The sequence below is a fragment of the Mya arenaria genome, chromosome 1 (genome assembly GCF_026914265.1).
Source record: "Mya arenaria isolate MELC-2E11 chromosome 1, ASM2691426v1".
Lineage (NCBI taxonomy): Eukaryota > Metazoa > Mollusca > Bivalvia > Myida > Myidae > Mya > Mya arenaria.
Window position 1 is genome coordinate 17,538,368 of NC_069122.1, and position 23,683 is coordinate 17,562,050.

At 32.5% G+C, this 23,683-nt stretch overlaps 1 protein-coding gene across 1 annotated transcript in view; it reads left to right on the top strand.

The window, feature by feature from the left end:
- Positions 1–23,683, top strand: part of LOC128225213 (secretin receptor-like) — a 72,027-nt gene that overhangs the window by 27,976 nt on the left and 20,368 nt on the right. Inside the window, exons 2-3 of the mRNA XM_052935303.1 lie at positions 19,531–19,621; positions 23,084–23,194. Of these exons, the coding sequence (XP_052791263.1) occupies positions 19,531–19,621; positions 23,084–23,194 (202 nt within the window). The remainder of the gene's footprint in view (positions 1–19,530; positions 19,622–23,083; positions 23,195–23,683) is intronic.

Here is a 23,683-nt window from a genome sequence, read left to right on the forward strand (position 1 = left end):
CATTAATTTATTAACATTATGCATTGGTTACGATTCAACCGTATTAAATCGTATATATGAATTACGCTTGTACAAAGCTACGATGACAAATGAGAATTTTGAAGTGCTGAAAGCGACTGTTCAAAATACTGTGTACTTTTAAAAAAATAACTTTTTTTAGTTTTAAATTGCTTTGCGATAATGCTTTGTTAAAAATAGATGACAAAGACTTTGCTAAGTTGGTTTATGCAAACATGATTTAGATACAATTATTCTTTCTTCTCCAATTGCGTGCTTCAAACAAAACATTTCAGTACTTAAATCTGGCTAAACAAATATCCGCCAGACAAATCGTATCTGTTCTTGATATCTGATTTTCGCTTATATAAAATGCAACAGGGGAAATATACACTAATTATAATGTCTTTGGTGATAGTTCTATACCTTTGTATTATATGTTATCAATTAAAATATACACACGAAATATAACAACAATCTAATAAGGTTAAATGTTTGACAGGGGAACCTAAGCTAAACGTTTTTGTTTAAAAAATAGATGTTCGAATCGGAGTTAAGTGGACATTTGAACCAATTAAACTTCTACTTGAGGACTGCTCAACCCAATTAAGCAGCACATGCACGCCCCTCCCCTCAAACACACATTAAATAACTATTATTGTAGCTTTGTTATGATTGAAAGGAACGGTAGTTATATTACCTGTCATGTTTAGAAGTGTTGTATAGTAACCCATATGATTATGGTAAACTTTGAAAGGTATAATTGATGAGTGCTCAATATGTAAACAAATGACCAAAATAACATTATACATAGTTATGGTTATTCATTTTTAATATTTGCTCTTTATTTGAGCTGAAACTGGACGCAAATTAACATTGTTGAAAATCCGTACCTAAATAAGGCGTTTGTTATATTTTCGAGAAAACATTTTCTCACTCAAAACCCTTTAACTTATTTAAATTAATCACCAGGCATCCGAAATTCCCCTTCTTGTGGGTCGTTTACCTAAGCGAATCGTATATGCTTTATTTTCTAATATTCTACAATTCAGAAAAAAACAGAAGCAGAACACAAATAATAATACTTATAAAATAATGTACGAACAATATACGACTATTATCAAGATCACACCTGAGTCGTGTTTGGTCGACATACCATCTGTTTCACTGTTATACTGCCGTATTCTGTTCTCGTGATGACCTTACGTTAGTTAGACGTATTTTGTATACACCCAGTATACACACACCTAAAAGCTTTGGATTATTTGTTTATTTTATAATCCATACAATATACATTCTACCAATTTTATGTTTGGTCTGTTTATGAACTGTCTCGCTGAAACAATAATGACAAGTAGTTTAAGTAATACAAGTAAGGCTAGATGCTGTAAGCTGTCTCCGCTATCCGTTATTGGGCGATTGTTAAAAAATTCGTTCAAGTTAGCAAGGCTGTTAAATGCATCCTTGATTACTTAAAAATGTGAACTGTTTTGCAGCATGCTCATATATTGAGATGAAATGCATACATCTGGAACCAATGGTCGAACCTTATTAAACATGTTGTAAATTACTCGATTGTGAGTACCTGTTGTCTAGTGATGAAACGATTATCGAGTACAATCGATAAATCTTCGCTGACAATGCTATCGATAGTGGTTGTCCAAAATCGATGTCGCTTATGTTACTTCCGGTAACTACGTATGTTTGTGTTGTGGTAAAAGTCGAGTAAATGTCAATTTTCTTTACGTAAAATTATCGTTTCGTTGAGTTTATTTTAACCAGGGAGGCAACTATCTTACACAAATGCGGTGAACACTTTTGCTTAAAAACTTACAAACTCTCCCAAAATTACAAAATGTTTTTACTTGTCTCGATGCATTCTGTTTGAAACCTTTTTTGGTATCGTTTGTAATAAACTAATTTACATTTTTATGTGAAAGTTTTATCAAATAAAGATATTCTAATAAAATGTTCAATATAATAGGTTATTGAAGGTTAAGTTTGTTCACAAATATCTAATATGCTTATGCTTTTACATGGACAAAATGCTAAGATAACTTACTTGATCCGGTGTGCATCATTTTGCATACATACTGATGCAAAAGGTATGACTATAGCATCACACGTACTGATTCTAGGTTTAACCATTTAAATGATCATAATGAAACAATGTATAAAAATGTATTACTTACTATAAAACTTTTGAGTATTGTCCAATAGTAAATCGAAATGCTTGGTCCGAATCGATTCGATTATCGATAGCAAATGGAGTCCGATTGGCAAACACAACTGTTGACCTCCCTAGCTCTGTGGCATAATATTATAGTGTGTTATGTTTACAAATACGATGTATGCCGAAACAAACATTGCATATAACTATCTTTATGCCTAAAAAATGCAAATATGACAGTTTACTTCCGATTTCAGATTATATAAGGAACAAAAGAACACACTTATACGTTTGTATTAAGTGCATATTTGTTCATATATTTTACATATTACACACTCTTCAGCAAACAATATATTTTCAAGTTATTGCAGGTCACATGGGTTCACAAGTCATTAATGGCAATGACGGGATAAGCTCAGGATAACTCAGTTTTACGTCCAATACAAATATAATATCGCTTCATTCGGGGATGGGGGCGTTGGTACTGTTCTCAGTAAACAAATTGTATCACTGCTATGCAATTAAATTGCTATTCACATACCTTGAATGAAATTTACTATTAGATATTTACAACTTAGCTTCTATTCCATAAATGAACGTCCTTTCGGCAATTGCGAGTATATTCAGATAAACGCAACATTTTTGGATAAACTCGGATCGATCACGAATAATTGTATATTTATATTAATGTACATATCGGAATAACGCCTCCCTGCGGACAAACATCAGGAAACAAAGCGCTGACCAAAAAGACTTCATGAGCAATGTCCAACATACGATAAACGCCGAAATATTACCAGCTGCAGCGATTTCATCTGATCCTTCCGTACTGGCCTTTCTTTCCCCACCCATTTATGGATTGGCACTGCCACTGTGTTATTTGTTTAATTTGAATCCAGTGATTCCTCTCAGTATTCACAGGTTTCACCGATGGCAACAACTACAGCATTCGGACAGCCATAAATAAATGACATAACACACACTCATAATCAGATCGCACATGCGGAATTTCATTTCCATGCCATCTAGCTATTGGGTCCTTGCCTTGTGTACAGCAGTCGGATAGTCATTAATAATTGACATAACACAAGATATTAATCCGATCGCACATGCGGACTTTCATTTCCATGCCATCCTAATATTGGGTCCTTGTCTTGTACACCTAAATATGGTATGGCTTGTCCCTGTAGCTTTTATTATAATTTTAAAAAATATGTTTATGGTTAATTATTGAATGTTGTCAACAGGCCACGAAAAACTGATATCAATAATGAAATTTATAATGGCTTGCTTAATGTATGTCATAATTAGCATTTCAGTTTTACGATAAAATAAATTTTATTTTGGCATTATTTTTGTCTTAATGTGCAAACCGGAAATGTCTTTCTTTTCACAGAATCAGTGAAAAGAATGTGTGTAAGGGTTTGTATTTTCAAATTTTATCAATTTTGGAAATAAGTAATCAACTGGTGAAAATTTACGAATAGAACTGCGAGATTGATGCCATCATCGGGGGTATAAACATAGTTTGTTTCTGTATTGAATACGAAAAATTCTGAACACACTTTGTTCATTCCAGAACTCTTATAGAACTTAGTTCCAGTCAGAACTTCTTGTACAACTGTATTGGTTGTTAGAATTTGTATGAAAGGATTTCCATTCCAGACTATATTTATTGCAGAGCATTGTACTTCATGCAATATATAAAGCTTAAATATATTTACACACACTAGGAATAAGTTAGAGATCAAGCCGGCTCTATGCCTTATGAAATATTGGCACTTCTTCAAGAATTGTTAAGACCAATAGACTCTAGCGAAGCCGTGTCTTAGACCAGTATCAGTTTTTCGTGCGAACGGAAAGGACTCCGTCGGCTAGTGATCAAGGCGGTTTAGTTTCAATAAATTATAGGATTTATATTGGATTACATAATTTCATATCCATCATTTCACATTAAACTATGGCTACTTTATCAGCTGGCATAGGAACTACAAGGATAAACGGAAACTTAGTTTCTAGAATGGTAGATGTTTTATTGACGAAAATGATTATATCACGTGTCTAAGTTAGAGGAAAGCTATTTAAACGAGAAATTAATTTTATAATAAACATGTATATGTTTTAGAATTGTTTTAATGTCTGATAAGAAATGTTTTTCATAAATACAGCAAGCAAAACATTGAAAGAGTCATTACGCAAATAACACACAAACAATGAACAGTTTAGGACCAGCATTAATTGTTTTATTTGTTCGTTTGGAGTATATACGTGGAGGTGGAATTGTCTCTGAAATGGTAGGTAAAGTATGTTCATCCACAGGTCAGTTGCTTATAAATCTTGAAAAACATATTAAAGGATCGATTTGAATCTTTCATACAATTATGCAGTATTTACGCTTCATCTAACATGAAATTATTATGCGCACCATTGCATTTGAGGAAATTTGCAATATCGCACCTGAGCGTCCATACCGCATGAAAACACACAGTTTACTTATCAGTTATTTGTCTGTTTACATTAGTGGCTGTGTATTTTAATTGTTTCATGTATCACATTTCAAGCATATTTACACAAGTAAGGAGATGAATATATTATCCTCATTTAACATATGTGGAAAGAGACTGCTTTTATTCTAAAACGTTTTTACCGTTGTTAAAATGACGCGGCGCTTGTCATATCAGAGTGCAGCTAAGGAATAACCAATGACGTCATTAAGCCGAGCGGCTAACGTCAGTTTTTCACTCTGAAAACTATAAGCACAATCTTTAACTAAAATTGTGTTATATCCTAAAACAGTATTGGTTTTAAAAACGAATAATGTGAAGATTATTTATCTAAGGTAAACCTGGAAAAACAAAAACTGTACCGCCCAAAGTGAAAAAGTTAGCAACCAGAAAACTGCAAAAACGACAGATTGTATACAGAATCAGCTAATTTATCTAACTCATTTATTTGTCAAATATGTTTTAAGTCTGTTCGCTAATTCAATAATTGTCATTTGTTTTCTGACCGCCCTATTGCTGTCACTTAGATGTTTAACAATACCACAGCATGTTAATTGTGTTCGTTTCACTGAGTCTGCCTTGACGCATTGTTCAAGGGTTGCTATGCAAAGAGAAACCGTTTTCTCATGGTTGACCTCACGGATAATTTTATACTTCGACGGCAGTTACGCTGAAGGCTGCTTTACCATTCAAGAATGCATTGGTATTGATTATCGTCATGCGTTTTTAGGAATATTCTTAAAAGTTGAAACTAGAGCATTTTTGCGTTTGCGCGTTTGGTTCATAACTAAGAAAGTACAGCATGTTTAAAATATGCAAACAAATAATGACAATGAAAATAAGGAAATAAAGAACAGGCATACAAACTGCCATAACCGTATTTGTTATGTATGTCATTTTTCAAGGGGGTTTCCTCCGGGTACTCCGGTTTTACCCACACATCAAGTCCACACCCTCGCCTTAAATCGTGCAAACGAGAGTGTTTAATATACTGTTGTAATATCTTGTTACACAGTCGTTGTTAAATATTTATGATTCAACTGTTCATTTTGGCAAATTTTGATAAAAATAAAAAGAACACACACCTTTTTAATGTGTATTTAGTGATCGTATATGCAATTTTTTACTAAAAGGCAAACAATAACAGTTCAAATAATACCAGAATTAAACAGCCTTGTGACACTAAAAAACTAGGATATCGCTTTAGTCAGGGCTAGGTTTCATGAAAGTGTTGATGTTTTCATTGCTGTCAATAAACTGTTTCATTTATAGTTAAACTTATAACATACTTTAAATTAAACTTTCGATTGACATAACTTTATTTGAGTAAAACCGCTTGTTACATTCCATGAAGTCAATTTACTATTAAATAACATTGAATAGTATGAGATTTTTGAGCGAGGGGAAAGGACTCGATCTGTTAGTGATCAAGTGATACTAGTTTCAATTATTTATAGGATTTATATTTGATAGCATTATTACATTATTTCATATCTGTCCTTTCATATTAACGAAAATTACCTCTTCAGCTGGCATGCTTTTAACGCTTAACAGAATTTAGATTACTTGATTGTTAAATTTCTTATTGAAGCTTAGATGAAAAAAGCTATATAAACGGGATTTTCTGTATACATTTATATACATTTTAGAATGTTACAAACGTCTCATTAAAACAATAAACTAACTAAAATGAAATTTATGGGTATATATATATCAAAATGGATTTTAAACAAAACTAAGTATCGTCGTCCACAGCAAAGTTGTAAATATTCTGATTTGTTATTTGAAGTGGATAAACGAAATTGTAATTTTAAACAAATATTATGTTCTTTCACAGTGAGGTTTTTGGACTTGATATATTTTTCAAAAGCTTTCATATTTTGCTTTCTTAAGAATGTTGAATAAATATGTTTTGATTTAAAAAAGAAATGGCCACGTTTATCTACATGAACAATTGCAAAATTTGCAAAAAAAACCCCAGCATTTTTACCTCTTAAACATCTTGTTTTCATGTTTTGTTTGTGAAATATAACACATTACATATTTTTTTATATATTTATGTAAGATTGATATTTGAATATAACATAGATTTACAAGCATCATTTTTATGGCTTATATTTATAGACTTGGCGGGGCTGAACATACAAATTCGTGATCTTTACCCTTTGTCTGAAAACATATACCATTTGTTAATATCACCGTGGATCAATATAAAACTGATACTCGTTTACAGAAGAAGGCAGTGCCAGTAGATATTCAAAACAATACAGGTTAATAACTATATTGAGGTTGCCGTCTTCATGCTGTTTCATTGTTTCTTCATCTGTTTCATTTGAATGGGATGGTCGCTGATTTTAAATGTGCTAGGTCCATATTATTGTTTGTCTTGATTCTGAATTCTCAAATGTTTAAAAAGATCTTTGATATAACATATTTTGGTAGAAGTGGTTTGCCTGATTGTAGAAGAAATTAATTGTACAAACATCATTTTTAATATATATTTCTTCTTGTAATAGACTTTTTTGCATTAAAAATAAATTTGCTTTTCTGTCTGAAGGTGTTTTTTGACCTTGTACATTTCACATTACTTGTATAGGTATCTGGCTGCTTTTGGTTTAGCTGCGGTTTCCATTGCATATTGCTGTAATTATGAATCATGTAATACATCAAAACAAAACATTGATCACCTTAGAAGAATGTTGCTACCTTTGAATTATTCGAATACAGGCTGTTACGCAATTATCTTTAAGAATAATATGTACATTGATGCATTGAAGGGCGGTAAAATGTTGATATTATCTGAAGCATTTTATGAGTGGAAGAAAAACACATTTCAGGATTGATATTATTTTTCCTGCTGTTTTAATGTTCGGAAGCGATAATACAAATCCATGAAGTCATAAAGTGCTTTAGCGCTTCTTGTGACATTTGTAATGACGCGTCAAAGTGTTGTAATGCATCCAAACACGGACAATACGAATCATTTAATCTGTTTACATTTGCCTCTGGTTATTTCAATTGTTTTAAATATCATATATGAAGCGTGTGTGTAAACATTAAGTTATAAATCAGCATTTTACGTTTGGAAAATGTGACGGAGGATTTCACAAATTCGGTTTCGTTTATTTAAATGACGTTGCTTGTACAATTAGAGTATAGCAATGAAACAGGAAATGATGTCATAAACCTGAATAGACGTCTGTTTCGAGCGCAATGAAGAAATAAAAAATATAAACTACTAGCAAAGTAAATTTACATAGCTTTTTAGTATTAAAAACAACTCATCTCTAAGTTAATTTTATTTGAAATAGAATAAAAACAACAAAAGTATATACCACAAACAGTGAAATTCAGTGAAATATTCGTAGTAAGCGATTAGATAACTACAAATACAGATTGTACACGAAAAACATTAAACACTATCGAAAACGGACTTTTAAATTATGAGTCGAAAACGAACTACGTCAGTTCGCTCATTCAATAATTGGCATTCTTTTGTTTTCTGACCGTCGTTACTGCTGTTACTCGGATGTTTACGGTTCCGAAGGCATATCAATTGTGTTTGTTCCATTTATTCGTTCTTGACCCATTGCGTAAGGGTTGCTTTGCAAAGAGCAATCGTTGTGCAGGTATGCTAGGTTGACCTTCACAATACAATATGTTGATTTTATGTTTCGTTTGCTGCATTCAAATAACGTTGAAAGTATGTTTTATCAAATCATGATTTAATTACAATTGCTTTGTTGCATACACTTTTCATCCGATTAGTAAGTATAACGCTAACGATTGTGTCTTTGAATAAACAGGCACATGGCGTATAACTAATATGCATTAAACACAAACAGCTTGCACAACAACACAGACATACATCACGTTTATTGGGCTATCTTCAGTATTATATAAAACAAGATGGCATTTTAAAGTCTATATAATATTTGTACTATAACACCGGGCCTCGTCAATAAAAACTCGTTGTTCAAGGTTGACCCTCGCAAAACAATACGCTATTTTTATAATTTGATTTCTGCATTCAAGTTGCGCTTAAAGGGTGATCCATTCCGTCTAGATCTCATTAGTATTGATAAACTTCGTACATTTTTCATACGATTACCTTTAGGAAAATAAACGTAAACTTGTATGCATTTGAAATTAAACACTGATTTTATAACGATACTACAATGAAAACTACAGAAACAAGCCAAATAGCCAAAATATTAACGGATAAAGGCACATGACTTAAGCCTTATATGCATTATCAAAACAACACAGACATACAGCACATGCATTGAAATATTAACAGTAGTATATAAACCAAGATGACAACTCAGTACTTAAAAGACTAATTAATCCTGGTACATGTACACCAGGCTTCATCAATAAACCCTTTTGTTTAGTCCGATGGCGGTATGCAGTGGATGACCCGGAATTCGATTTAAAATGGGGTCAACTTTTGGTCGCAATAAAACGCGTACACCCCTTACAGAGGAACCAAATAAAATAGGCTCCAACTGTGATATTGGACACTGCGTGATCCATCCTTTAAAGATAGGACAATATTAGTATTAAAATGTGCATTCGGGGGAAATCTTTGCATATGTTTTGTTACAATATTGACATCACGTCCATAGGTACCATATTCTTATATACCACCCGAGGCATATTTACTGTGCGTGCCGACAATGAACTTTACACCAGAACAACAGAGAAAGTACAGTAGTTTTAAAACAAGTAGATATTGAAGTTCATGCCATTGCAAAGGATCAGAGTTGAAACATAGCACAGGATAATTATGCAGTCGAGAAAGTGAATATTTTATGTTCATTGACTTGTATATCTGTGAAGATATATTCTCGATTATACACGGAGTTTCAGATAAATATTGAACCACAATTGCAAACCTCAAGATTTATTTTTGATAACATTATGCCTGGAAACCTTCAATATTTCGCTAATTAACGATTCACTTAATATATAACAGTTTACTCATCAATCCATTCCACTTCATGCGATAGCATCAAATCGATACAATTCTTAAGAAATTATTAATCGCTGTTGAAGGTTTCTCTATCATCACATATCATGCTAATCTTAGAACGCTTGATATTACATCAACGAGTTATGGCCTTTAAAATCAAAATAGTTGGAACGTTTAATACAAATATAGCTGAAGGAAAAACGTAGAAGACAATTCTCTTTCTTCTTAATTCAGAGTTTTGCTTAAAAATTGTTAATATTGAATGGACAAAAATGTTAACGAACTTATCGACCTTTTGAATTTCTATATCTGTATCATTTCCACTATTCCAAGTTTATTAAATGTAACTCATGTCACATTTCATAACGATACTAGTTTTAATATAGTTCATATTACATGATATTGAGAACGAGACTAGTCTGTGTCTATGGCAGTTTAAATCGGACTAAAACTTCACATAAATACATAACTAGTCATAATCACACTTTTTTACCCATTTATTAACATTGGTTTAGACATTGAACGAGGCCATTTGAAAAACGATTGCACATGTCCGTCAAACAAATTTTAGGATTATTCCTTTTATCAATTTACATAACTTTATACTGTATGGTATAACCTGAACTTATCCATTGCATAACTTTGCTACAATTAACAACGTTTGGGTATCTTATGTATTTACTATCTACATAGCGTTTCCGTATATTATTAAATTCCTTACATTCAGACAGATAATGAACGAATTCCTATATAAGAATTGAACTACAGATCCGCCTTACCATATATATTAAACGTGTTTTAGATATGGATATGGGATAAGGGATAATAGCTTTTCGCCGATATCTTTCCTTGACTAAACATAATTTGAGATTGATACGACATATCGATACGTACATGTATTAGCGATATGTATATGTAAGTTAATGTTGCAAAATTTCTGACATGCGTTTAGGGGATATTGATTGTCAAATATAATTTAATAAATAAAAAACAATAATAAACCAGTATTTTTTTGCAATATTTAAATCACTGCAAATAAATTATTCTTAAATAGTTTTAATCCCTAACCAAAGACAAGATATTTGCAAAACTTTTTTTATGTTAATTAAAAGGACAGTATAACGTAATTCATGTTTATCAGTGACAACATTGGAACATATAAAAAGTATTCTCATTTGCGGTATGAAGAGGCCTTTACCTAGACTTCAAAGCCATTAAATAGGTGTTAGCATGTAAACTCATATAAATTCGCTAATAAAGTAAACATTCCGTTTATTGCTTAAACAATGTAACAAAACTAATTACTAATTACAAATTATATTATAAATCATATGAAATATTATTTATGGTAACTAGTTTCTAACCCCAGCATTTTGATATCTTATACGCAATTTCAGCCTGAAAGATGGGTTCGTCGGAAGCATTACATATACTTACATTTAAGGGTTAATTCTTATTTTCCGTGCAGTCATGCAGTATAAACGCTCGGCCACGAGCTTGCACTTCAATTCATTCATTCGTTAATGAAGACTGTTGAAGAGGCAAGTTCTAACATTGCTGTTTATTAATATATAATCAATTACTTTGGTTACGATACAACCGTTTTAAATCGTATATATAAATTACGCTTGGACAACGGCACGGTAACAAACGAGAAGTTTGAAGTGCTGAAAGCGACTGGTCAACAATACTGTGGGGGAAATAAAATTAACCTTTTATTAGTTTTAAATTGCTTTGCGATAATGCTTTGTTAAAAAAAGTTGACAAAGACTTTGCCAAGTTGGTTTATGCAAACATGATTTAAATACAAACATTTTCTTTCCCCCAATAGTGTGCTTCAAACAAAACATTACTTAACTGAGATCTGGCTAAACAAATATCCGCCAGGCAAATCATATCTGTTCTTGATATCTGATTTAGCTTATATAAAATGAAACAGAGGAAATATACACTGATAATGATATCTTTGGCAATAGTTTTATACCTTTAAATATGCGTCTATCAATTAAAATATACACGGGAAAGATAACAACAATCTAAGAAGTTTAAATGTCTGAAAGGGAAACCTGAGATAAACTTTATTGTTTGAAAAATAATGTATGTTTGAATCGGAGTTAATCGGGCATTTGAACAAATGAAACTTCTACTTGAGTACTGTTCAACCTAAAGCAGCACAACGCGCGCACACGCATATTCACGCCCCTCCCACAAACACACACTATACAAATCACACTATTACTGTAGCTTTGTTATGATTAAAAGAAAAGGTAGCTCTATAACCTGGACATGTTTAGAAGTGTTGTCTAGTAACCCATATGATTATGGTAATTTTGAACGGTATGATTGATGAGTGCAGCATATGTAAACAAATGAACAAAATAACATTATTCATACATTTTTAAAATTTGCTCGCTCTTTATTTCATCTGAAAATGGACTTTAATTGACCTTGGTGAAAATCTGTACCAAAATTAGGCGTTCGTTTTATTTTCGAGAAAACATTTCCTCACTCAAAACCCTTTTACTAATTATCAAATTAATCACCAGGCATCCGAAATGCCCTTCTCGTTGGTCGTTTACCTAAGCGATTCGTATATACTATATTTTTCTTATATGCTACAATCAAGGAGAAGCAGAACACAAATATATAATACATATAAAATAATATACAAACAATATACGACTATTATCACGATCACACTTGAGTCGTTCTTTGGTTGCATACCATATGTGCCACTGTTGTACTGCTGTATACTGTTTACGTTCGTTAGACGTACTTTGAATACACTTTGTATACACCCAGTATACACGCACCTAAAAGCTTTGGATTATTTGTTTATTTTATAATCCATACAATTAACATTCTACCCATTTTATGTTTGGTCTTTTTATTCACTCATATATTTATCAATGTTCTGATAATCTGAATAAAACTTCCATGTGGACAAACATCAGGAAACCAAGCGCTGACCAAAAACGCTTTATTAGCAATGTCCTCCATACGATTAACGCCAAAAAAATACCAGCTGCAGCAATTTCATCTGATCCTTCTTTCCCGGCTAGTCTTTCCCCACCCACTTATGGTTTGGCACTGCCACTGTGTCATTTGTAAAATTTGAATGCGATGATTCCTCTCAGTTTCCACAGGTTTCTCCGATGGCAAAGACGTAGCATTCGGAGAGCCATCCATAAATTACATAACAAACACTTATTATCCGATCCAACATGCGGGATTCCATTTTCATGCCACCGTGATATTGGGCCCTGTGCACATTTTTTTATTGATCGACTACAGGGATTGTCCCCGTAGTTTTCATGGTAATAATGGAAATATTTTAACTGATTGTTTTTTGTCAAATGGCCGCGAAAAACTGAAATCAACATGTTTTAAAGTTATTATGGCTGGCTTTAGGTATGTTGTCATTAGCATTTCAGTTTTACCATAAAATGAGATTTTATTTTGGCATTATTTTTTGTCTGTAGCAATACAATGTGCAAACCGGAAATGTCTTCCTTTTTACAGAATCAGTGTCTGTATGGTTTAGTTTTCTTAAATGAAATTAGGTATTTTTCATCAATTCTGTAAATCAATAATTAACTAGTGCAAATTTAAGGAATAAACTGCGTGATTGATGTCATCATCGAAGATATAAACACAGGTGGTCGGGTTTATTTACACGTAGAATCCTCAACACACTTTATTCATTCCTATCATTACTTCTTGTACAACTGTTTTGATTTAAGTATTGATGCCTAAAGGATTTCCCTTCCGGAATATATTTATTGTAGTGCATTGTACTTAATGCAATTTATAATACTTAAATAAATTTACAAACACTAGGAATAAGCTAGAGTTCAATCCTGTTATATCTCTTGTAAAATATTGGCACTTCTTCAAGAATTGTTAAGACTAATAGACTGAAGTGAAGCCGTATCTTAGAACAGTATCAGGTTTTCGAGCGAAAGGATAGGACACTCTCTGCTAGTGATCAAGGCGGTTTAGTTTCAATAAATTATAGTATTTATATTGGAATACATAAGTTCATATCTATCATTTCACATAAAACTATGGCTACTTCATCAGCTGGCAAAGGAACTAACAATAATAAACATAAACTTAGTGTCTAGATGGATAGATATTTATTAGAGAAAAGGAATATATCACGTGTCTTACTTCATGGAAAGCTATTTAAACGAGACATTAATTTTATAATAAACATTGTCATGTTTTAAACTCCTTTGAACGTCTCATAATACATGTTTTTCATAAATACAGCAAGCAAAACATTCAAAGTGTCATTACGAAAATAATACACAAACAATGAATAGTTTTGGACAAGCATTAATTGTTTTATGCGTTTGTTTGGAGTATAAACGTGGAGGTGGAGTAGTCTCTGAAATGGTAGGTAAAGTATGTTCATCCAAAGTCAAGTTGCTTAAAAATCTTGAAAAACCTATTAAAGGATCGTTTTTAATCTTTCATGCAATTACGCTTATCAACGCTTCTACTCCAACATAAAATCTTTTAGCGCACCATTTCTTTTGAAGAAATTTGCAATATCGCACCTGACTGTCCGAACCGCATGAAATCACACAGTTTACCCATCAGCTTGTCTGTTAACATTAGTCGCTGTGTATTTTAATTGTTTCATGAATCACATGTTAAGCATTTACACACAATTAAAGAGATAAATACGTTATCCTCATTTAAGATATGTGTACAGCGGTTATTCTTAAACGTGTTTACCGTTGTTAAAATGGACGCCGCGCTTGTCAAATCGGAGTGCAGCAATGGAATGACCAATGACGTCATAAAGCCGAGCGGCTCATCCTAAACTATCGTCAGTTTTTATCTAATATAAGCACAATCTTTAACTAAAGTTATGTTATATTCTTATACAAAATTGGTCTTAAAAACGAATAATGTGAAGTTTATTTTTTTCTGAAATAAACCTGGAAAATGATGTACCACCAAAATGTGAAAATGTTAACAACCAGAACACTACAAATACGACAGATTGTAAACATAATCATTTAAAACTATGGTAGATTTATTTCATTTATTTGTCAAATTCGTTCGCTTATTTAATAATTGGCAGTCATTTGTTTTCTGACCGTCCTATTGCTGTCATTCGGATGCTTAATTATACCACGGCATGCCAATTGTGTTCCTTCCACTGAGTCTGCCTTGACTCATTGTTCAAGAGTTGCTATGCAGGGAGAAACCGTTTTTTCATGTTCGACCTTACAGTTTATTTTATATTTTGATAGCATCATTGAAGTTACGCTGATGGCTGTTTTACCGTTCAATAATGCATTGGTATTGGAGTTATAAGGTTTATTCTTTTTAATAAAAACTTGAGCGTTTGTGCGTTTTGTTAGGACTATGCAGATGTAGAAAAACATTAAAAAATAAAGAAATAATTAAAACAAAAAACAAGAATACAAACCGCCATAACATTATTTATAATGTATTTTCGGTTATTTGTCAAGTGGGTTTACTCGGGATACCCCGGTTTCCCCACAAAAACAATACCACACTCTCGCGTGAAATCGTACCACCTAAAGTGATTAATATAATGTTGGAAAAATTTGTTTCACAATCATTCTATAATATATCATTTTAAACTATTTCATCTAAAATTGAACGTAAAATGACTGTATCTTTGAAATCCAATAACAAAAATAACGGATTTTGTGATGTTTTTGGAAACATATTTTTCAAACAATAACCTGTCAAATAATTTTAGACTAATTTGGTTTCGGAAACCCACTTAATTTTGGGTCAGATAGCAAAACATTGTCTGAAATATCAACTATGTATAATATTTAAAACAAAAAGCTGAACATTTATATCCATGTAAGACTTATAAAATTATGTTAGACAACGTACGTTTAATATTACGAGGACACTCGAGCCTTTTTATTTTCATTATACTGTCGTAGCCACTATTATACAATTGGTCACTTTTCTTATGACCTGAACTTTATTAGAATCACAACGCAAAAATTATGTTGTATATATCTAGTGTAAACATACTTAAAGCATACGGATAAGTTTGCTTATTTTATAATCTATACAATTTACATTCTTCCCATTCTTACACATTTAGTTTATAACCTGACGCAATGACACAAGAACGGCAAACAGTTAAAGAAATACAAGTAATGCGGCTAGATGCCTTAACAGTCAGCTGTCTCCACTATCAATTATTCTTTTAATTTAAGGCTTAGTGACTTAAGGTATCCGATCAGCAATTATGTGGATTTGGTGACCCCAAATCATTTTGACGTAATTTAAAAGTGTTTTAGTTCTTAAAGGAATAAAAAACACAAACTTCTTTTTTTGTATTTAGTGATCATAAATGCTTGGTCCTAAATTCTCAAATTTTTAAAAAGATCTATGCTATAGCATAATTTGGAAAAAGTTTTTTGCCCGATTGTAGAATTGTTTTTGAACATGCAGACTTTTAAATGTAATTCTTCTTGTAATAGTCTTGCATTTGAATTTGCTTTTCTGCTTCTGACTTGAGATGCTTGTGGACCCTGAACATTTTGCATTACTTGTATACATATTTGGCTGCCTTTGGTTGAGATTGGGTTCTATTTCATATTGCTGAAATTGTAAATCATGTAATTTATGAGATCAAAACATCGATCACTCCTTAGGAGAATGTTGCTACCTTTAAATGATTCGAATACAAGATGTTACGCAATTATCTTTGAGAATAATATGTACATTAATGTGTGAATAGTTGATGCCTGGGAGGCCGGTAAAATGTTGATATTATCTGAAGCATTTTATGAGTGGAAGAAAAACATAATTCAGAACTGATATGATTTTTCCTGCGTTCATGCAGTTTTAATGTTCAGAAGCGATTTTACAAATCGTTGAAGTACATAAAGTACTATAGCGCTTCTTGTGAAATTGCAATGACGCGCCCAAGCATTTGAACACGGAAAATACGAATCATTTACTCTGTTAACATTTGTCTCTGGCTATTTCAGTTGTTTTAAATATCGTATATCGCGTTTGTGTAAAATTCAGGTTATAAATCAACATTTTACGTTTGGAAAATGGGACGGAGGATTTCACAAATTCGTTTTGTTTTTATTTAAATTACGTTGCTTGTACAATTAGAGTATAGCAGTGAAACAGGAAATGATGTCATAAACCTGAATAGACGTCTGTTTCGAGCGCAATGTAGAAAAATATAAACTACTAGCAAAGCAAATTTACATAACTTATAAGTATTGAAAACAACTCATCTTTAAGTTAATTTTATTTGAAATAGAATAAAAACAGCAAAAGTATGTACCACAAACAGTGAAATTCAGTGTAATATTCGTAGTAAACAATCAGATAACTACAAATACAGATTGTACACGAAAAACATTAAACACTATCGCAAACGGACTTTAAAATTATGAGTCGAAAACGATAAACGTCAGTTCGCTCATTCAATAATTGGTATTCATTTGTTTTCTGACCGTCGTTACTGCTGTTACTCGGATGTTTACCGTTCCGAAGGCATATCAATTGTGTTTGGTCCACTTATTATATATTGACGCATTGCTTAAGGGTTGCTTGGCAAAGAGCAGCCGTTTTGCAAGATTGGTCCTCACAATACAATATGTTGATATGTTGTATATTTCGTTTGCTGTCAAATTATGTTGAAAGTCTGTTTTATCATATCAAGATTTAATTGTAGTTGCTTTTCATCCGATAAGTAATTGGAACTCTAACGATTGTGTGTTTGAATTAACAGGTACATGGCGAATGACTAAAGTGCATTAAAACACACACAGCTTGCAGAACAATATAGACAGACACCACGGACATTGGACTATCTACAGTATTATAATAAGCAAAATCTAATTAGTCTTTGTGTTTAGCTCGATAATGGTATGCAGTGGATGCTCCGGAATATGTCGTTAAATGAGGCGAGGTGTACGTCGCAATTAAACGAGTCCACCCTACACGGGAACCGAATAAAATAGGCTCCAGCCGATATATTGGAGGCTGCATGTTGGTTAATATTTATCTAAAAATGTGCATTCTGGTAAAAATTTTTGCATATTTTCTTTAGCAATGATTACATGAAATATGTACCATATGCACATAAACCCACATGTGGTTTGTTTACTGCTTTTGCAAACGATGAACTGTACACCTGAACAATAGTGAGACTGCAGTACGTTTAACATAAGTAGATATTGAGATCCAAACCATTTCAATGGATCAGTTTTATATTCATTGGCCTTTATTTTGTAAAGATATATTCTAGGTTATTCAGAGAGTATCAGAGTAATTTTGAACTTCTCTTGCAAACCCCAGGATTATAATACAAACCAGAAACTGAATATTTTATATATTTTGACCTGTATATTTGTGAAGATGGACTCTCGGTTATTCAAGGAGTATCAGAAAAATATTGACCCATTATTGCAAACCTTTAGATTTACTTTTCATAACATTTTGCTTGCAAACCATCAAATCAGTATGTCAACATTTCTTTAATAAATAATTCATTTATTAAATGATTACACATTAGGCAACTATTCGAAGTTCATGCGATGGCGTTTATTTCAAATCGATATAATTCTTAAGAAACTTTACAATAATAATCGCTGTTTAGGTCTTCTTTGTCACGAATATCATGTTTATCGTTAAAAGCTTGATATTTCACCCACGAGTTACAGCCTTTAATATTAATAAACAAAGTTGGAGTGTTTAATAAAAATTTGTAACAGGAGTAAAAGTAGAAGACAATACCCTTCTTAGCTCAGGGTTTTGTTTCAAAGTTGTTAATAATGAATTGAGACAAATGTTATAATAATAATTTTGACAAGAGTGATAATAAATAAACTTCATTCTTAAAATATGAGAATGGAATAAAAGTTCCTCCTTATTATAGATATAACACCTGTTTTAGATAATGAGATGGAATATTAGCGTTTCGACGATATCGTGCTTTTACGGAACAGAAATGATACGATAAATAAAACGACGTATCGTTACGTACATGCATCTTGCTTTATTATCGACATGTATTTAGGGATAAACACTGTGTAATTATAATTTAATAAATAAAATTGTACAAATATGTTTTTTTTTTCAATATTTAAACAAACGTTGAAACTAAAACATTCTATTAACTTCTGAAAATATTATAATTCACAACCAAAGACAAGATAGTTGCAAAGCTTTTTTTCAACTGCAAGTGACGGTATAACGTTAAACAATTTATCAATGACAACCTGGGGGTATTTACCTTGTATGGCTTCTCATCTGCGGTATCTGAAAGAAGCCTTACCCTAGATTTCAAAGCCACAGTTCCAGGCGGTATTATCGCAATGGTTCTGCCGAAGTCAAGTAAATGACCTTACAATGTGCTGCGGAAAATTTAAAACAAGGTTATTCAGAGTACATTGTGTGAAGCATATTTTGTTTGTAAATAAAGGTGTCATAATGCCATTGGCTCAAATTTTATTCTTAAAATTTATTTCTTTTAAATGGAAAATGGTAAATAACTAGGTTGAAATGGGCGTTTAAAACAATTTCTTAAGAATATTGACTAAAGCGGATTTTCATACGAGATTTAAAGTGATTCTTTTATTTTATGGAGAAAAAAATGATATTGAAGATTGTTCATATATTTTTTCTAAAAAGTTAAGATTGATATTTGTGGCTTATGCCACAAACACACACACACACGATTAAGTGTGCCGTTCTTTATAGGACCATTAACATGTAAAACTTGTCAAAAGTCTTATCAAGTTCCTTTGACTTTACATAATTATATCTTTGGGGTCACCAGCCATCCTTAGTTAACATACTCAAATATCCTTAAAATTCCTGAAATGATACTTGTGTATTTTCAGGGTGAGGTGCATATTTCCAAAGAAGAGCAGAACATTGCCGTTATCCAGGAATGGGACAAATGTCGTAGGTTTCCAAAGGAGAGGTTGGCAGGTTAGTAAATCCATCGTAACTGTCATTAAGGTAACCCATTAATCATAAATACATGCAAATGCCATAATATCTTAAGTTTGAATAATTTTAGAGTTATTGTATATATAGAATGTTATTTAATAAACAAATTTATTAAATTGATATATAACCATAGTTTTTTCATTACCTTCCTTCAATATATCATATCATATTAGTAGCGTCATAAGAGTCACATTCAAAACCTCATTACGTCATAGCATAATTACTGAAGCTCAAACATAGCAAACTTATACATAACAAGAGATTCACATCGTCATAAAATCCAAACAGGCACTGAACAAGTGACTCACGTTCATATCGTCGTAGGGTACTAACTTACACTCAACAAGATGTACATAGTGTCATAGCATACCAACTGACACTCGACAATCAATTCACATCGTCATATCATACAAAATGACATTCAACAAACAAGAGACTCATATCGTCAAGGCATACTAAGGGACACTCAAGGAGAGACTTAGAGCGTCAGAAGTTACTAGCATATGCTCATATAGAGACTTACAGCGAAAAAAAAACAGATACTCAACGAGAGATTTTTAACAACATATTATAACTAACAGAAACTCAACGAGACACTCACTACGTCAAAGCATGACTCACAGAAAGTCAAGGAGAGACCAATGATGTCACATTATACTAAAATACACAAGAAGAGACTCTTCACAACATACCATATATACACTCAACGAGAGACTCACAACTTCACAACTAAAAAGACCTCAGATAAAGTTCATTCAATAAACATCGTTAGAAAACAATGGTTTGGTACCGTTTTTGAAGGATCAGTGAAGTCTGGAGTAACAAGTGATTTTTTTATGTGAAACATTCTTTACAAATCACTTCATTCGTTAACCTGGGGTGCACGGCCGGTTGCTCTGTAAGAATTCTATACAAATATTAGTGATCAATATTATATTTTGGCCATTAAAAAGCATTTTTTTCTCAAGCGCAGTCAGTCGTTATTGATCCTAATAAGGTGAAGCGGTAGCTAGCAACGCGGGCTTGCTAATATGTTAAAAAGTTACACAATATAATGTAGACCATTTAAAATCGCATCAGACAATTAAAAAATAAATTTTACACTATTCAACCATTACTTTATATTCGTAATAAACGTGTTGCTTTCCAAACAGCTGATTACAATTGTTGTAACATATTTGAACAATACAAATATTCCTGGAACCCGATTCCGTAACGACCTATCGATAAATATAACAAATTACCACAATTATTGCTGGGTGAAAAATATGCTCGCTATTATCTCTTTTAGACAAAATCATATCTAATGGCTTCGTGCCTATCTGATGCAATAGCACGTCATTATCAAGAACAAGCGGTGTAAACGGATATTAGCTACGGTGTCGATAGCTTGAGCCACTAGAAAAAACTACAAGTACTATCTTAGACATGTCGTGATACTTCAAAAGAAAGTAGTGTTGAAATTGATGTATTGCTGCATTAAGTTCCGCTGTACTGGCCCTAACCGAGTTTCGCCTACTTGTTCATTTGTGATGCTTCAAATAGTTGATGTATTGCTTCATTTATTTCCGCCAAACTCGCCTTGAACGAGTTAAATCACATATTCCAATTTAAATATTTAAATATCGTTGTCATAGTTATAATATTATATGTTCAAGTGTATGTGGGGCGGAGCAAAATATCAGACAAGAGGACACATGTTGGCACCAAAGGCTTATATTTAAAGAATGGCATAGCCGCGAGTGATTTATTTGTTTCGGTGCTCAAGTGGTGAACTATTTTGAAAAATGGTAATGAAACAAACTCTCTTTTTCTTTTTATTATATGCCTAATAATAAAGTATACGTTCAGATTTACTGCCGTTCTTCAGAGAGCACAACATAGTTTTTGCGAACGAAACAGCAGTAACAGCAACTTTAGAATTCTGTCCGAGCCCTGTGCGCCCATAAGTTTGATTTGGGCATAGGAGCGGGCTGAATTTGGTGGAGTATTGTAGTGTTTTTCCATGTTTCTTGTTTGTGATTTCTTTTGTTTTTATGTTCTATGTCTTTGGCGTTTACCCAGTGCCATTAAACCAGGATTATGTTTAAACTTTTTGCTACTGAGCTTGTTTCTGTAGTTGTTCGCATAAATATTCAAAACAATGGAAACTGTTTTGAATTGTTAATTGTTTGATTTCCTTTAAATTTACAAAGTGCAGCTGACCACTTGTGATTTACTTCACCGTATATATAAATGTTTCAGGTGATTCGTTTTTTACGATCAAATCAAGATTTTTTTATGAAAAATAGTAGAACAAAAGTTTGTCTGAGGGGTTCCCTATATCAATTTGGCAAACACTAGCCTATCTGATGTATGTGACTTCCGAGGCGTTTTTATCAATAAAGTATTGATATATCTGAAACACGTTCAATCTTTATTTGGCGAAAATACACTCTGATATCCCCGCACGTATCATTTTTCTCTTCTTTTCCATTAATCTATCGTATTACAAAGAATGACGTTAATGTCGACAATTTGTTTCCGATACACACCGAGCTTCACACAAGAATCTTAAAACGATATCAGTAAATACATGAGTAGCGTGAGCATTAGTAAAAAGCCGATGCTGTGAGAAAGACAAAAACAAAACGATCTTCAAACCGGAAGATGTTCGATTTTTCTGGTTGTGCTCTCTATTACAAATACGGATTCACACACATTTGCCATTCATCTGTTTACAATCGTTACAAAACCATTAGGCTGAGAGGGCCTTTGACAGAAATTTGAAGATGAGAAATTCAAACTTTGAATTAAGGGTGACGTTGAGTAAAACCATTCTATCCTTAAGTGTGTATGATAAAGGGAATCGTTGACATTTTATAAGGTCAGACATCGAAAACAATAGCGTTGTGTGAAAAAAGAACACACTGCATGAAACAATATCAAATCTGATCACAAGTTCGAGTTAGAAATATATTTTTAGCAATTATTTACAAATGTGACGGAATATGCTCTATATTGCCATAAATCGTAACTGTTTTTAAAATTTATTCATGATAAATCTGGAATTTCAGTTACAAAATTATGTTCGAACGATAGTTTTTCAAATATAGTTTCAAGTGAAGTACAAATATGTTAAATAACTCAGTATCAACAATTTTAAAAACAAAGCATTCCAAACATAACTATATGAGTGATTATCTTTTACGACTTGGTAAACTGAAAACAAGTATTAACTAACGTGATTCGTAATAGACTGAGAGATTAGAAACACACGTCTGTTTTATCAATTGAAACCACCGTGACATGGCAATTCAAACCTTGTTAAAACCAACCAACCTGAAAAAATGTATTAACACATCAAGGAACAAAAACCCGAACAAACAACCTTTAAACCTCTTTATTCCAACATATGTATAATGCAACGCTTTGTTAAGCAAAATATTATAAATGTTCCAGGTGTGTACTGCAATCAAACATTTGACGACATAGCCTGTTGGCCAGATACTCCAGCGGGGACCGTACAGTACATAGCTTGTCCAACTTACATACAGGGATTTTATACCGATGGTAGGTATAATATATCCATTTTTCTTACCAAAAATGGTAGGTAAAGGTTACCGATGATTAGTAAACGCTTTTGATAGGACGACGTTTAACAATTAAATTCTTCAAACTACTTTCCTTCTTTATCTTAAACATTGCATTTCGCTATATTAGTGATAAAGCAGGATAATAATACCCACATAATAGATTACATCTCACAAGAAACATACAAGACGAAACATGAGACATTAGTAATTTGTACGTCATCTGACTTATAGATCCCCTTTGAAGCATTTTAGCAAAAAATGAAAACTGTAATCTGGGTTTCATTGACAGTATATTAGTTTACACAACCCGTTAACACCACTAGCACCTGCTTAATCAGTATTTTAATGTGTACTTCATCACACAAATTGACACATAAGGAGGATGACAAGATAAATAATCTTGAAAATATTTCATGACGACATGTACATAGTTTTTACGTCCGCAATTCATTACTATGTGTATATC